This window comes from Microcaecilia unicolor, chromosome 3, assembly GCF_901765095.1.
Source record: "Microcaecilia unicolor chromosome 3, aMicUni1.1, whole genome shotgun sequence".
NCBI lineage: Eukaryota > Metazoa > Chordata > Amphibia > Gymnophiona > Siphonopidae > Microcaecilia > Microcaecilia unicolor.
Window position 1 is genome coordinate 44,898,833 of NC_044033.1, and position 17,040 is coordinate 44,915,872.

At 42.3% G+C, this 17,040-nt stretch overlaps 1 protein-coding gene across 5 annotated transcripts in view; it reads right to left on the reverse strand.

Moving 5' to 3' along the window:
- RTN4 (reticulon 4) overlaps positions 1-17,040 on the reverse strand; it is a 150,949-nt gene that overhangs the window by 17,812 nt on the left and 116,097 nt on the right. For all 5 annotated transcript variants that reach the window (XM_030195851.1, XM_030195850.1, XM_030195852.1 and 2 more), the window contains 2 exons: positions 15,621-15,828; positions 10,955-11,093 (listed from right to left, as the gene is read on the reverse strand). In XM_030195851.1, coding sequence (XP_030051711.1) covers positions 10,955-11,093; positions 15,621-15,828 — 347 coding nt within the window. The remainder of the gene's footprint in view (positions 1-10,954; positions 11,094-15,620; positions 15,829-17,040) is intronic.

A 17,040-nucleotide genomic window follows, 5' to 3' on the forward strand; every position in this document is an offset into this window, starting at 1 on the left:
TCTTCCTGTCCCACCTGGCCATAGGTTCTTCAGCAACTCTCAGGTATGAGCAAAAATAAACAGTGTATATAATTAAACCTTTACTGTTTCACTTATCTGTACAGAATCATCCTGGCTACTGATGTAAATCAAAATCTACCCTGATCAGAGATGAAGACAAAAGAATCCAGAGGCAGGAAAATCTGATACAAGAGAAAGAAGGGAGACAAGTTCCAGAACTTGATGAGATCAGACAAGAAAAAAAGAAGGCACTCCTCCACTGGCTCCAGCCCTGCTTCTTACAGTTTCTTCCTCCTCATCTCAGGTGCCCTATTTGAATACCACAAATACCAACAGGGGCACCCCAATTCCCATTCATCTTTTCCTCTTCCATGCAGGCTGGACAGCGGTAGATAGTAGTAAGCCACACCTTGGCTTGTGTTGTCCTCTCATCTACGGCTCAACTAGTCCTTTGAATTGAGTAGGGCACCTGCAGTTCTGTGTCTTTTAAAGCAGAAATGGGCCCCTGGTGTCAGGATGACAAGGTTGTGGCACAAATTAATGCCGATCATCCAATTAACATTTAAGAGGAAAAATCAACCAGTGAAGGGGGAACTGTAAAAGCTACATGCTGCTGGCCAGTTGTTGCCTTGCTTCCTCCCAGCAGCTCCTGCAGGGATTCCACAGGAGTCAGACTATTCTGCATGAGGACCTGATCTTGGAGTTCTTTCCATGTGGGTTACGAGATGTCCAGACTCAAGATTCAAAATCAGGTTTATTTAGAAAGCTTAATGTGCAAATGGAGTCAAGCTTAGGCCATGGCTAGTAGGATTTAGGTGGAATTCTTAAGGATTGTTCTATCCCTAGAAAGTACTCTCGCACATTAAGCTGCATCATCGTCCTCTGGCTAGAAGACTTTTGTACAATGCAAACCTTCCCAAGCCATGAACAAAGTGCACAATTACCAATCTCGCCATCTTGATAGGATGTGGGATCCACCATGTTTTAGATAAACTGAGCTAAACAGTTTTCCCACAGATCAACTAGAGGAGCTGTGTTATTGTAATTACTTTGATCTCTTCCATAAACCTTACTAAAAATGTGACTACTTGTAATTGCACAAGCGTTAACTGCACAAAATCAGCAGGGGGCGTGAGAAGGTGAAGATAAAAATAAAGACGAGGTTTATGGTATACTAGTAGAAAAGGCCCATTTCAGGCACAAATGAAACGGGCGCTAGCAAGGTTTCCCTCCCTCTCTCCCCCCAGTTCCAGACACCCCTCCCTCCCTCCCTCCCGCTCTCCAAGTTCCAGACCCCACCTCCCTGCCTTCCGATTTACAGAGCCCACCTCCCTGCCTTCCGATTTGTAGATCCCCCCCCCCCCCCGTCAGGAGTTCCTGACCCCTGAACCCCCGTCGCAACCCTCTCAAGCCCCCCTTCCCGCCTCTAAACCTACCCGTGCTGGCGAGGGACCCCAACCCACGCCAGCCGAAGTCTCCTCTTCTTGGCCGCGCGGCGTGGAAGAATGACGTGATCAAGTTGGGAAGAGTTTGTGCTCGTGCATCTGACGCACGCACACAGATTCCAACTTGATCACGTCCACTGAGTTTTCTGCGTAATGCGTCCAGTGACATCAGTGGGGCTTCGGAGCCCAAAGTTACGGACACAGGCAGCCAGGCTCAGAATGTCAAAGCTGTGTACAACAACTCAAAAGGAGGCAAAGAAATCCATTTAACAGAAAAGTATGCTAATCACCCACATGGTTATAGCCAAGAGGGGGAAGTCAATCTTCCAAGTGACTACACCCCAGCTAGCAGGTAGGTGGTAGGTCCTCAGCCAAACTACCATGGGCAGGTTTAAATAAATGAGCTTTCCTAGATTTCCTATACCGTTGGCAAGCTCAAATAAATTCAGTATTGCCCTGATTTCCTATACCTGGTTTCAACTTGGAGATTCAGAGAAAGGGTATTCCATAGGGTTGATGCTATGATGAGAAAAATCACAGTGTCTAGTGGATTCTAGCCTGGCGTGGCCCACATCAAGAACCACTAGATGTTTGTACAAGGATTTGAGCATTCTGGATGGTGTGTATGGGGTAACCAGAGGCTAAATAGAGGGGGGTTTTCCTTGTTGAGAGCCTTGTAAGTCAGAAAAAAAAAAAAAGATCTTACATCGAACTTTGTTTTTCTAATAAAAAATCTTTGCCAGCAGATTGTTGTATACAAAAGGTTGCTTTCACAGATCAAGAGAATGCAAAAAAAGTGGAGGTGTTCCAAAGCCACAGCATTAACAAAGGTGCCTTTGATTTTAAATTCTCACTGCTTTGCATGCAGTTTGCTTTCATCAGGATGACAGACTACAATAATTAACTATCTTACACCATCTTAGTGCCTCTCAGCTTATAAAGTTCCACCTCCTGATGAGCTAAGGCAAAACAAGGAGTCCTCGTCAAGGTTTTCTATGCAGCTTTTTTCTGAATTTTGAACTTTATACCATGAGAGAGAGGGGACCTTGGAAAACTGTCACCATCATGGTTTCCTGGACTACTTCTGAAAATATGGCATGCTCTGCTACAACTCTGGAGTGATTTCAGGACGGAGATAAGTTTTCCGATTTGATGTGCACAGACGGAGGGTTTTTTTTGCTTGAATTTTTTTTTATTATTAGATTCAGAGCAAAATCAAGTTTGCAACTGTACAAAACTCTAAAGAATCTGGGATGCAGGTTCTCTCAAGTTTCTTTTGCGACACTTTTTTAGATTCTGGTTGGCTCTAATGTTCCCTGCACCTTTTGTAATTGTTTGTGTCTGTTTTTTTGGGGGGGGAACAATGTGTTTTCTCCCTTGAAGTGCAATGTTAAAGCCAGAGTTCCTTTTTTTCAGGCTGAAACCTGTGATAATACTGGTCCTTCACTAAAGATGGTAAATGTGATATACTTACATCATGGAGCTTTGAGGTTTGTTTGTGTTTTTAATGCTGTTATATACAGTGGTGCAGGGATCATTAGTAGCTAGATTTAAGTAAACAAGAACAATCTTATCAGAACCTGAGATCCAGCAGTGGCTGTGACAGGAATGGCTTGCCTTTGACATGTAATGATACTGAGGAGACATCTCTATACACCACTTGGGAACCAGGGAAAGTGTATTTAAGGGAGCTGTTTATACAGAGGGGCCAAGGAGGAATGAGAGTGGTACAAACAAAAAGTCACCCCAATAGCTGAGATTAGTTGCACTCCCTACACCTAAACTTCTCCAGCAGCCCAGGGAAAAACTGGGCATATACAATTTCTTTTTCATATATACCAAGAAAAACTTTATGGAACGGGGCTGGCAAACAAACAAAAAATCTTCCAACTGGATAAGACAAGTAGCAGAAGAGTGGCCTAGTGGTTAGGGTGGTAAACTTTGGTCCTGAGGAACTGAGTTCAATTCTCACTTCAGGCACAGGCAGCTCCTTGTGACTCTGGGCAAGTCACTTAACCCTCCATTGCCCCATGTAAGCCGCATTGAGTCTGCATGAGTGGGAAAGCGCGGGGTACAAATGTAACAAAAAAAAAAAAGTACACATTTCTAAGGGACAGTTGACAGGATCTAACAAAAATATATCTGCAAACTATTTTTAGACACTCCTCCATAGAGGCTATGGACCAATATCTGGACAAGGTGGGGACTCCTATCTATTTTAGAAGAGCATCAATGGCTCTATAGGGAAATTCAAGTTTTAAAAAAAATGTAGGGGGGATGGGGTGGGAAGCAGGTAGCTCTCTTCCTAGCCCAGCTCTTCAATGGTGTAATACCTAATCTTTGGCATGCATTCCCCTAGGAAAAGGCTCATGCGGTGGTTCTCTCAAAGCCAGAAAAGGATCCCACTAAATGTGCCAATTACAGGCCCACTGTGCTTCTCAATACAAACATGAAAATCTGTTAAAATATCAGCAACTAGACTTGGACATCTACCAAAAATTTTTCATTGCGACCAGACAGGCTTGTAAATTATTGGGACAACATAAGCTATAGACCTTATAGACCTAGTTCAGCAAAAAACCCTTAAAGCTATGTGTGGCAATTGATGATGAAAAGGCCTTTGAGTAGAGTGGACTTCAGAAAAACCTGGGTTAGGCGGAAATTTGGTGAGGTGGATATGTTCTATATTCGGTGACCAATAGTCAAATTTCAAGGTGAACGGGTATTAGACTCGTACTGCTGTACTGAGGTGCGGCAATGTCCCCACTACCCTTCGCTTTGGATCTGGAGCCCTTAGCAAAAGAGGCTTAGGCAGCATACCTCTATCCACCCAGTTGTCCTTGGAAGGAAGACCACAAAATACTGCTTTATGACAAATACTAATCTACCATCTGTAAAGACACTAAGGACTCTTGTTCCCCTGCTGGAAGAACTGGGCCAATGTGTGTACATATTCAGGCTATAAGACAGACAAAATAAAGGCCCTTTTTATTTAATACTAATCTAGCAGAGGGGTTGTGTGGCTTTCCCTTGCAGGTAAATATGCAAAGGTTTAGATATTTGGGGGTAAAGATCTCCAGTCAAGTGAAAGATTAAGCTAAATTATGTCCAACTCAATCTATTAGAAACTCCCTAAGCAACTGGAAACAGCTGACCCTTACCTAGAGCAGTAGAATAGCGATAGTAAAAATAATGATTCTTCACAGATTTCTTTTCCTCTTCTCCCAGCTGCCTATTAAAATCTCGAGAAGTAGGCTCTTCAGAAGGAGGGAGGGGTTCACTTATTGTATGCCATCACATTTGATGGAATTTGTTGTTTTGAAATACTAATAAAAAATATAAATATTAAAAAAAAAAAAAATCAGAGAAGTAAATTAAAAAAGTGATATGAAACTAAGGACCTTTATATGGGGGAGAAAAATATCCAAAAATAAGTTTGGTTAGGCTGTTACTGAAGGAGAAGGGAGGAATGGGGCGCCCAAATCTCTGGTGTTATTGAGCTGCCATCATAAAAGCAATTAAAGATCACAATCAACCTCAGGACAAACACTAGGTACAGAGGGAATACCTTGCCCTGTTTTCCGAGTTTGAAATGAGTACGAAACACTATTCCAGCACAGCAGGATATTCCAAAGATGGAAAGCGGCACCCATTTTTGAGTCTCCTTAAACGTCATTGGGCTAAAATAAACTGACAGTTGGGTATTTCGAGACATCTACATCCCGCAGGGATGGAAGAAGTTCCTGCAGGGTTCCCATGGAAACTGAAATAATTCCTGCAGGGCTTCCATGGAAGTGTAAGCCGCACCAGCCTCTCACCTACAGAGTAGCAAGTTCTTTGAGTGCTGTCTCCTCCTCCTCGCTTTAACAGCGCAGATGCAGAAAGTCTTCCATTAAGGATGTGGTAGACACACAAATGGTGATGTAATTGAAAAAGGCATGGGACGAATGTGTGTGGATGTGTCGAGTGATGCTTAGATGGCGACTCTGGCTGTGATGAACCAGGACAGACTTGTATGGTCTATGTCTCATGTATGGCGATCTGGTTTAGGATTGACTGGGAAGGGCTTAGACAGCACCTTCAGTGGCTGGAACATGAGGACAGTGCTGTGCTGGACAGACTTTTACGGTCTGTGTCCCACAAATGAGAAGACGAATAAGCTGGAATGGGCTTTGACAGCAACTGCAGCAGTTGGAACATAAGGATAGGGCCAGGGAACTTCTACTGTCTATGTCCCAGAAACGCCAAAGAAAAGACCATAACCAAATCGCGTTCATTGTTAATTTAATCATGAATTGATAATGAGTGTGACTAGTGGGCAGACTGGATTAACTGTTCAGGTTTATCTGTCGTCACTTACTATGTTACTATTAATCCTCTCTGCTCCCGGGCTGATGCGCAGACCTCAGTTCTGACACAGGCACAAGCATCAGATGTCACTTGACCTATTGGCACATGCATGTGGCAACCTCTCAGCATACAGTGCCAGTGAATAGGAGACAAGTCTTACATGTGTGCACCAGTGTTTCCCAAGTTCCAGCTTGCGGCTCAAACCCAAAGACAGAGAGCCAACTGGAATTTTTTTTTTTAATGTACCATTAAATTCTTGCAGGACTGGGTGGGGAAAGGTTAAATTCTTGTAGGGACGGGTAAGATTTCTGTTCCTGTACAACTCTGTAATCTACACCTTCTTAGCCAATTAAGGAACTATATGCCCTTCTCTACAAGCTACCTTAACCCATTATGTGTTTTAGAAAGTCTAGGCTTGAATCATTGTAAGGATTTGTACTCATTGGAGAACATAATATCCTTGCATCAGATGCAAGACCTGGTTGGGAAGTAGGATTCACTTTTATCAATATTTTCAGATAAGAGATTTGTTTCATAGAAAAGAGGCTAGAGCTAATTTAGTGAGAGTCTACTACCTCGTTTCCGCAAATACATGCAAGCAGGTTTTGTTTTTTTTGACTGGTACATAAACAAAGATCAGCTGTGATTGCAAAGTCCCCTACTGCAACAGCATGAAAAGCCATGGGAACAGTGGAAGGCTCTAGAAGCATACTTAGAAGCAGATTTATGGTTATATTCATCCTGCTCCATAGTCATCAGTAGACACAATAATACATGCTGGCAATGAGGTTATACCGGAGCTCAGATAAAATAAAGCTGAGTAGGAATGGGGTAGCAGCAGCCATTCCTCTTGGAAGGGATGTGAAGCTCCATGTAGCTATAAACACCTACAGTAGGATTGTGGTACTAGCCAGGTATTTTGGCAAGCAGTCTGGAGCCAAATTCAACAATGGTGTGTAATAACTTGGCCCTTGAGATTTGTTTGTTGGGAGTCCTGCCCAGTGCTCCCACCACGTTGGTTGACCAGCTACTGTTAACACTAGTGTTGAATGCCATGTCCACACTTAAAATACAGCCCAATGACCCTAGAAAACATGAGAGGTGGTATATACTGAAACTCAGATTACTGAGAAAATAATTAAATCATGTAGAGAGGAAGTGGTGGAAGAATCGTACATCAGCAACACTGATGGCTTATAAAACACTCTACCTCGTTGTATAAAGTTAAGCTGACAGATGAAAAATATTTTTCAGCAAGCATCAGTGCTGCAACAAATTCAACGCTTTCGGATTCTTTGCTCTTTGACAGTAAAATTAAAAGAGCTTGACAGCTCACTTTCAGCTAATGACTTGGACTTGTATTTCAATGACAAGGTAAAGAACATGCACTCTTTGTTTGGAGTGCTAACTGATGTCTGGATTCTGAGTGCAGCTGCTGCAATTTTTCCTGCTACTGTTCAATTAGACACCCAGGTTGCTCCATCTGATGGCTTGTTTTCGAGGCCTTGCCTCAAGGATACTCAAAGCCTACTGGAATGTGCATCAAAAGTGGCACCTATTGGTTCCTTGCCTTTTAGAAGCCATGGCAGACGAGGGCACCTGAAGAGAAAACCAACAGGGTACTAAATTTCTAAAAGCTTAGAAACCAACTACTGCAGCTCACAATCTGATATCTATGTTGGTAAAGCAATTTTGCTCACTGCTATTGCCTTATTTGTATGATCTTAATTCCTCCTCCTTAACCTAAGGTACTGTACCTCAGTCTTGGAAACTGCCATATGTATGTCCTAAGACAATGGGCCCTAAGAAGGGCACATTGGAAGCGTCAAATCATTATCCTGTGGCTAATTAGCCTTTTGCATCTAAATTGGCATAATCTATAGTTGCTGATCAGCTTTTGAGTTTTTTTTTTTGATCAGAAGATTTTTCATCCTTACCAGACTGGCTTCTAAAAGGATTACTCTACAGAGATGGCGCTGATAGGGGTGATGCCTTTTGTTCAATGAAATTTAGATCTACAGAATCAGTAGCATTGTTTTATTTTGATCTTTCTTCTGCATTAGACCCAATGGATGGACATTGAGGTGTAGCTCTAACTTGGTTTAAATCCTCTTTCAGAGTGATTTAGAATAATAAGCTTTCTATGCCATTCTCTCATATGTTTGGTGACCCATGGGGCTTCCATTCCTGGACCTTCAGCTGCCTTGATTTATTCATTGGTAACTGTGGTGGTCATTCATGTAGATGACATCCATCTCCTTTGTATAGTGAATCTCAGGTCTAGTGCGATCCAGGCAGTGAATAAGAAGTTGACATCCATAGCTCAACGATTTCACACTCACACAAGCTGAATCCTCACAAAACACAAGCTATGATCTTGTGAAGGGAAGCAGGCATAACTGCCCACCTTGCTGCTGGATGGTTCTCAGGTTTTTGTTTCTTCCTTTAAAAAGTCAGCTTGTCAAAAATGGCACCAAGTATTTTTCTCTGTCATCTATTATGCAATGTCATTTTTTCAGGCTGAAGCTGATCTACCCAGTTAGGTCATACTTTGACGGTAAGGCACTTTGTATAATTCTTCACTCAGTTTTGAGCCATCTACATTATTATAATTCCCTCTTCTCGGGGCTTTTCATACAGAAATAAAGAGACTGCAACTAATACCTACATGCGCTTCTCTTTCCTTATGAAACCTCTAGATGTTTACGCTCATCTCATCAGAATTTATTAGTGTCCATCATACCAAGCTTTGTCTAGATTCATCAAGCCAAACAGCATTTAGCCATACTGCCCCCTTATTAAGGAATTTTCTTCTGCTAGAACTACGATTAGAGTCCTCTTAAAAAAAGAAAAGGTAGCCCTGTTTCTAAATCTTTATAACACAAGCTTTTCAAATAGGCTGAATGTAATTACGGTTTCCTTTTTTATGAAGTTTCTAGGAACCTGTTATTTTTCATTTGTTCTGTTTTAAGACATTATCCCTTGTGTACTGATTTGCTCATTGGAAAATTGTTGTATAATTACCATCCCCAACCCTTTGCTTCTTCCATGCGTGTATTTCTTCATCTTTAAAGAAAAAAAAAAAAAGAAAGCTTATATTTTGTCTGTAAACTTTGTTTTATGTTCAGTTATAACACTGTATCAAAAGATGCCTTGATATGATCTTTTGAAAGGAGATATACCAAACAAAATAAATATGGCCGTTAAGATGCTTACTGGAACAGGCCTGTGTGACCATGCAAACCCCTCTTTTGCAATTCTAACATTGGCTCCTGTTAGTGGTGCAGATTCATTTTAAAATCTTCTCTGGTTTATATGATTTTTTTTTCACGCTTGTTGTCCCCTACATGCCAGGTTGAACATTTAAAAAAGGGCCTCAAGATGTACTTTCTGTGAAGAAAAAAACCAAACAAACCCAAAAACTTTTCAGACCAATTGATACAGCCTGAATTTTGGCATTTGTGTAGCGGTGTAATGTCAGAGCTGCAGTGTGCATGGTATGGCATTCCATGCCTTACAGATTTTATGGACTCTACACTATGTAGATATGTTTTATATGTAGTATATCAAATTTAATAAACTTGAAACTTACTGCTAAACTGGCCTTGGTGAGAACATGGAAAGATATGACAGGTCCCTTCTCCAAGTCCTTGGAGGGACATACGTGCTGAACTTAAAAAGGTAGACAAAAATTGCTGCAGCCCTAAAAGGATGAAAAACAGTTTGAAGAAAAATGGACCAGAGCACTCATTCAGCTGAGTCTCATGTCTTTGGGGTTTTATTTCCCTTGTTAGAAAAAAATCTGGCACCCTTACTCTGCAAATCGGCTCTACTTTAATGTATTGCTTAGATTGATATTTTCTGTGTATTTGGGCTGGATGCACAAGATGAAGTATTGGATTACTGAACTGAATATTGGGGGGGTGGGGGGAGAAGAGGGTATCCCTTATATATTAGTAATCTATTGCAAAGTGACATTGTGTATCTTGTTTTTGTTGTTTGTACCATGTTCTAAAAGGTGGTAGAACTGTTACAGAGTTTTCACAAAAATGGCAGCAGTCCAGGCATCCTTTGCTAGTTTACAATTCAATTAGATGGTAAAGATCACTATTAGATCAAAGCACATCATGATGCATGCTTTTATTACATCCAGATTAGATTACTGGATTACTGTAACACTTTATTGCTGCTCTGGACTCCAGTCATGCTGTATTAGGAGACTGCGGCTGTGTTAAGTCCACAGGAGGACTGCTTTGGCCACCAAGTCCCCATTTATTGCGGTCTGGACCACCATAGCTGAAGATTCGAAAACTTGCTTCAGCAGCACTTCAATTACTGTACCCCAGATCCTTCAGAACCACTCTGCCTTCCATAGGGATAGTAGTTTTGTCACCATCACAACAGCATCCACTCTAAGGAGCTGCCTCGGATCTTCAAGGCAGAGGGTGAAGCCTTCCCATAATCTTGGTGCCTCTCAGCAATTACCTCCAGGGCCTCCCAACTCTTCAAAGATCATCCTGTGTGAGGCCACATGGAACAGGAAGGATCTCACCAGCTTCCTCAAGCCCTCTAGGATCAAGTCAGTCCAACTCTTCCCTGAAGGTAGCAGAAGTGTTGATGGAAGAGTACCTACAAGGGAGGACAGCTTCTCCCACCTGGGACTTATCCCCTTCAAAGACAGCTTCCACTCCTCTGGTGAGAAGCTCCCAACCTTCCTCATCCACCTTAGGCAAGTGAACTTCCAGAAGTGCCTCTGGGCTTTCTCCTGCACTCATGGCCTTAACCCAGAAATTAAAAAAAAAAATAGCCGGGGCCCCCTGGGAAAGCCTATGACCACAGGCCTCAAAATTTGTTGGTTGGGGAGCACAACCTCCTTGTCTGGACTGGAGACTAAAGAAGATTCAGTTGCAGTAAACTATAAAGCATGCATTTGTGAGATCCAGGATATAGTGCAGCAAATGTTTCTAGACGAGTTGTAAGGAAACTTCAAGGCAAAGCTGGAATAAATATTGTTAATGGAGAAGCTATTCTTAGCAGCTAAAAAAAATTAGTGTCAGCTTTTAAACCTGTGTGACAAAGGTGACTTGTCACATGACCCAGTACATCAACATGGGGAGAAAATTTTCAAAAGACATGCAAAAACTAATCTTATGACTTACCTTCAGAGAGTCAACCAAGTCTTCTACCAGAAAGAGACGTCTGAGTTCTTTAGCAGTACAGTTAACGTGGCCCTGAACAACATTGCTGTACTTCTGGACCAACTCTTCAGAAATACCAATATTGGAGTCTAAGTAAGCCCTGCAGGAAGAGAAAAATCATTAAGTATTTTTGAGGGCTTAACCTGCACAGAAAGGGACACGTATCAAAAAAAAAACAAAAAAACAAACAAACCCCAAAACACTCCACAGTCTCTACCCCCAAACCATGATCCATATTGGCCTGCAGCCACATTCCAACTAGCTCAGTGGCAGAAGCAGCGGCATGAGTGTGTATTGTCACTGCTGACTGCTTTAACATAGTCACTGTACTGGCACTGCAAGGATTAACACAAAATCCCCAAACCCACTCTTTGTGCAGTTAGCAGGGAAGACGGATCAGCCTACAATATCAGCAGCAAGTAAATGATACTAGGTTTTGAGTATAGTGCCTGTCAGAATGCTTGCTCCAGTAAGGAGGCCTCCAGCCACTCAGGTATTCCAAATGCATATTGTGATGCACCTACTGTAGTGGAAGGGCTGCAGGAGTAACATTGCCCAGTCTGTGGATCTCAGAGCCTGGATAGAGTAATTAATCCAACTGTAGGATCCAGAGGACAGCAACACCACCACTCAAACAGAGCTAGGTCACGATAATCAGGATATATAAGTGTTGCCAAAACAGAGGGACCACTCAACTCCATAAGTCTAACTAGAATACACTTAAAATGAGCCTAGCATGTTTAAAAATCCCATTTCTGAAACTTTAGCCAATTCCTTCCCTCTCCCCCCCCCCCCCCCCCCCCCCCGGAATGTAGCTAATGAAAATTTAAAATCTGTGCTCCAATCTTCACTCAAATATCCACTACAACAAAAAATGTGCGCGAAAAAACACAACTCCACAAAAGATCCAGTGTAGCACAAATCACTAGATCAGAAGAGTCATGGTCTCAAGATGTGGGATTACAATATTCAGAAAGGCAATACAAACTAGGGATGGCAGTTTATTTCCCAATAGGATAGTGAGCGGAAGAGGGCACACAAACAAATTTCTGGTGATAATGAAGTGTGCACTATGTGAAGAGGTACACTTAACATTTGTTTAGAACGGGGGAAAGGTCTGGTTGCCCATCCCCAATATAAGCTACATGCAACAGCTTTTCCAGACTAATTTGGAAGAAAAAAAACATGCAACACTGCAATGCTCTAAGGGAACAGAAGTTTTCCCAAACCCAGGTTCAGATTTCATCCCAGTAGAACTGAGGACAGTATCAGAATTCAAAGCAGAATGGGAATAGCAGAGGATTTAAGGAAGAACAGATTGGAGAATCTGAGCAGCTGGTGTGGACAGAGACTGCATGGCTACCTGCTGCCACATTCTATGGTTTCCACGTATTTCTTTTCTTAACCCATATAGGCTGAACATTTTAAACAAGATTAAAGTTGCAAACTTGTATTCAAGATAAACGTACAGATCAGACATCTTGAAAAGAACTAAATTTTTTTCATACAGATTTAAAAATGCACGTTTACACTTCTGTCTCCAGATGGTCTCTTGTTTTGCAGGCCAAAATTTACCTCTGTATAGGGGGCGGCAGAATCCAAATTTGCAGTACAAAAATTCACTCCTTAGTTTTAGCTGAAACCAAATCCAAACTGGCCACTAGGGCCCAGCCTGGCTCCCAAAAGGACAGTCCCCCATCCTCCCAACATGTAGTCAGCCACTTTGACAGTGGAGACAGCATGGTCAAGAGTGACTGGGGATCATTCCTGCCCTGACTACCTACTAGATCAGAGGTTGTATGGTAGGCCCAGAGGGGAGCTGCTCCTATTCAGAGAAGAGAGTGACAGGACACAGCCAAAAAAAAGGTCTAATACAAATTTCAGGCCAGTTTCAGCACCAAAACAAATTTGGTCAGTCTTTACCTTGATGTGTACTCTTACTGTGAGCTGGCATGAAATCCCTAAATATTGCTTTTATAGCCTAATGTAAAGCACTTATTGATTTAGAATTAAAATTAGTAATAGTTTGAGGTAGTTATAAAAGATTGATTAGTCTCCTCTTCCCTTGGGCATTAAAATAAAGAATAAAAAAATTACAGTTCTCAGGGCCTCCTTCTGTCTTGCTGCACCCTATGCCTGGAATAAACTTCCTGAGCGTCTTGCCCCATCCTTGACCATCTTTAAATCTAGATTGAAAGCCCACCTCTTTAACATTGCTTTTGACTCGTAACCACTTGTATCCACTCGCCTCCACCTACCCTCCTCTCCTCTTTCCTCTACACATTAATTGATTTGTATGCTTTATTTTTTGTCTACTAGATTGTAAGCTCTTTGAGCAGGGACTGTCTTTCTTCTATGTTTGTGCAGCGCTGCGTATGCTTTGTAGCGCTATAGAAATGCTAAATAGTAGTAGTAGTAGGGCAGGGGAGGTAGTCAGTTTATTCGAAAGGCAGGGCTAGTTAGCAAAAAAGTAATTTTAAGAGTGTAGATGAGAGCAGATTCACCTTCCTTTTGGAACTGGTGTAATAAATTTCATAATTTAATGCTAATGGAAAGAAATGGGGCTAAGTTATCCTTTAAGCGCAGGACATTTTTTCATCTATTTGAGAGGTCTATATATACAGTCATCTGGAGCCTGAAGTAGGGTTTTTAATTTACTTTAGCAACATTAGGAAAGGAGAGGTTCAAAGTGTATTTTCCTTTTATTTGGGGGAAAGAAAGACAACTAAAAAGTGGTTGAGTGGAGTTCCCAGCTATTTTTGATTTTTCCAGCATGGTGAGGGTATCAAGTGTCTTTTAGTTTACGAGATATTGGTCAATTTTCATTCCGATATAAATGCCCACATACAACAGCAAACTCTGAAGATTTTCATTATTGATCTCAAGGGGGACAATGGGGAAATGGGTAGGGTATATTTTGTTTAGCAGCTATCTTTTGCTATTCTCTTGTCTTGTACAATTCTTTGGGATTTTCAACAAAATGTTTTGAATTAAACTGAGGGTGAAGCTAGGTAGGGAGGGAGGGTGGGAAAGGGTGGGGCAGAAACAATCAGAGAAGAAAGCTTAGTTTGGCTTTTGTGATGAACAGTCTGGATTTCTTGATTTATATTCATGTTAACAGCTATTGTTAATATATGCTGAATTTACTACTCTAATTGCTTAATAAAAGATTTACATAAAGACACACAGTGCTGATTAACAAGCAGGTAAACTGAGCTGCAGTTCACGATAGCTTTCTGTATCAGCTCCTTGGTTTTGGAACAGTGAAAGTAACTTCTTAATTTCCATTGGTTTCAGTATAATTTTGCATAAACTGCTTTGAGCATTCAGATTGTGTGCAGCTTTATCTTCTATATTATACAAGCCGTAAAGCCCGTTACAATGGGCAAAATTTCTGTTGTTCTCCTGGCTCTCTTCCCCTCCATGGGTATCATTTCTTCCCTTCCCAATCACAGTCTCCTCCTGTTTTCTTCTCTTTTCCCTTTACTTCCCCCTCCATAGGCACCAGCTCTCCCCTGCCCTCCATGGGCACCATTTCTCCCTGCCACTCCATGACCACAGTCTCCCTTGTGTTTTTCATCTCCTATTTCCAGCATCTGTCCCTCTCAAACATCTCTCTCTGCCCTCCTCTCAGCAATTTTTCCTACTCTCCTGAATCCCTACTCCTCCCCGTGGTCCCCTTTCTCTCTCCCTGTTCACTCCTGAACCCTCACTCCTCCCCCCCCCCCCCCCCCCCCCCCGTCCACGTTCTCTCTCTTCTTATACCTGCTCCTCTCAGCCCTCTGACTTCGTCTTTAGTGCTGCAGCCTGCAGGCATGCTGAAAGGAACAGCATGCCTTCATAGCTGCAGAGCTAAAGGCAAAAATCGGAGGGCTGACAGGAGCAAGTGTAAGGAGAGAGAACCACTGCTGCTGCCTACAGCCTCTCCACTCTTGCACCGGATCCAGTGGTTAGTTCTGGGAGTGGGAAGCTGTTCCACTGTAAGCACCAGGGGGGAAAAAATAAAAAAAAAAACCTAAGCCACTGCCACCCCCGTACGTCGGTGAGAGGAAAGCAGCAGGCTGCACACATTTGCCAACTGCAACCTGGGAGAAGAGAGCTGTGCAAAGCCGCAGCTGTTCCCCCTGCACGCCCCCGGAGCTTCAACGTCCCTACCTTTCAGTAACGAAAAATGTGACCCCATCTGACCACGCTGTTTCGGGAAGGGGAGGGGGGTTGCTGCTAATGTGTGTGTGTGGGGGGGGGGGGGAATTTAGCTTTCTCCGCCACGTCGCCTTTCTTGTGTGCCGAGTTCTTCGCTCATTCGGCGAAAACCAACAAACGACTACCGGCTGTTAGGAGAGGCTAGTTGGTGCGATGGCTGAGTCCCTGCCCAGGATGCGTGGCACGTAGGAAGAGATGTGTGACGTGACGCGCAAAACAGCTGCGCTGTTCTGCGCATGCGCGGCCCCGTCTGTCACTCTTCATTTATATAGTAAGATTACTTTAACATTTAATCATCATCTGATGTTATTTCTGTTGTCATAGATTTGTATTTAATATTCTACAGTTGATAAAAATTTGCCTAAAAATAAATACATTTAAACAGTTCTTTTCTTGAACGATGATCAGGGTAAAATCTTCTCACCTAAATGGATGGCCTTCATCTGATTTCTGGACTGCTTGTAGAACGCCTTTGTATATCCTAAAGCTGATGCTGACGGAGAGCAGAGCCAGGGCAATGTAGGCAGACACGCTCACAATGCTGAACACAGTCAGGGAAAGCAGCAAGAAGAGGCTGGCCCCAAACACTACACCCGTCTTCTTTATGTCTCGCCAATACAGCAGGTCAACAACTACAAGGAAAGCAGAGAGAGGCATTACAAATTGAATGCAGCCAGGGGTCAAGGTTTCAGCAGTTTAAACACTTTGGAAAGAAGAAAAAGCAGGAAGGGAGGAAGGCAACTGGATATCTTCAAACTCACTCAAGTTAAGCATATTTGGCTTATGTCCTGGTCTTTCAGGTTTTCTAAAGTTGCTTTTTACATTGGATATGGTCTGGGCTCCTTGCCTATGCATGTCTACTTTATTCTGTAGCATGTAAAAATACTATCGAAATTCTACCAGCACTATTAACATTAAAGAGAATATTTAGCAACACCAAATAAGGCGATGCACTTAGAGCCTTTTATTCCAATTTAGAAATTTCTTAAATAAGAACCCTTCCTTCCCCAAATCATACAACTCTTCTTGCTGATCTGTCACATTTGGCTTTACTGCTACTCACTGACAGGCTGATGCAAGTAGTGTCTCTCTAATGTCTGCACAATTTTTTTCAGAGTTCAAAACTTTACACATGTAACCTCCAATCAAATCCCATTTGAATGAAGGGATCTGCAGTTAAGATTCACTCATTTCTGGAGCTAGTGTTACTTTACGCCTCTTGTCCCACAAATTAAATTTCTAAGAATAAAATCAGACTCCAACTTCACCTAGATTACCCATCAAACAATTAGTAGCAGGTTGAGTGGGAGTTCCCTGGACAGAATCCTCTGTTTGGGGGGGGGGGGGGTCCTCCAGTTTCTGGACAACTTCTACCTCTAAGCACAGACAAAACACAACAGAAAAATTAAGCTAGCAACTTTTACCACCATTTTTAGCTTACCTTCTGATGTTAAAGCAGCATACACTACACTCAGCACTATTATAATATTTTCGCACAGTTTGATGGTACTTTTACTCATGATGCAAATACTGCACAAATTAAACATACACTAAAATTTTGCAATAGTTCATTAATCTGGCTTCTCAGACCGACTGCCTTGGACACTCTTCCACCTAGTAAGGCTCCCACTCATTCACTTCACTAAGTCACCCACATTGGAAAGAATCCGAATCACAGTTACCTGATGATAGGGTCCACCTTGGGGGGTCAGAACTCAAGAAAAAGATCTGGGTGTCATAGATAACACACAGAAATCTTCTGCTCAGTGTATGGCAGTGACAAAAAAAGCAAACAGGATGCTGGGAATTATTTGGAAAGGGATGGTGAATAAGACCGAAAATAC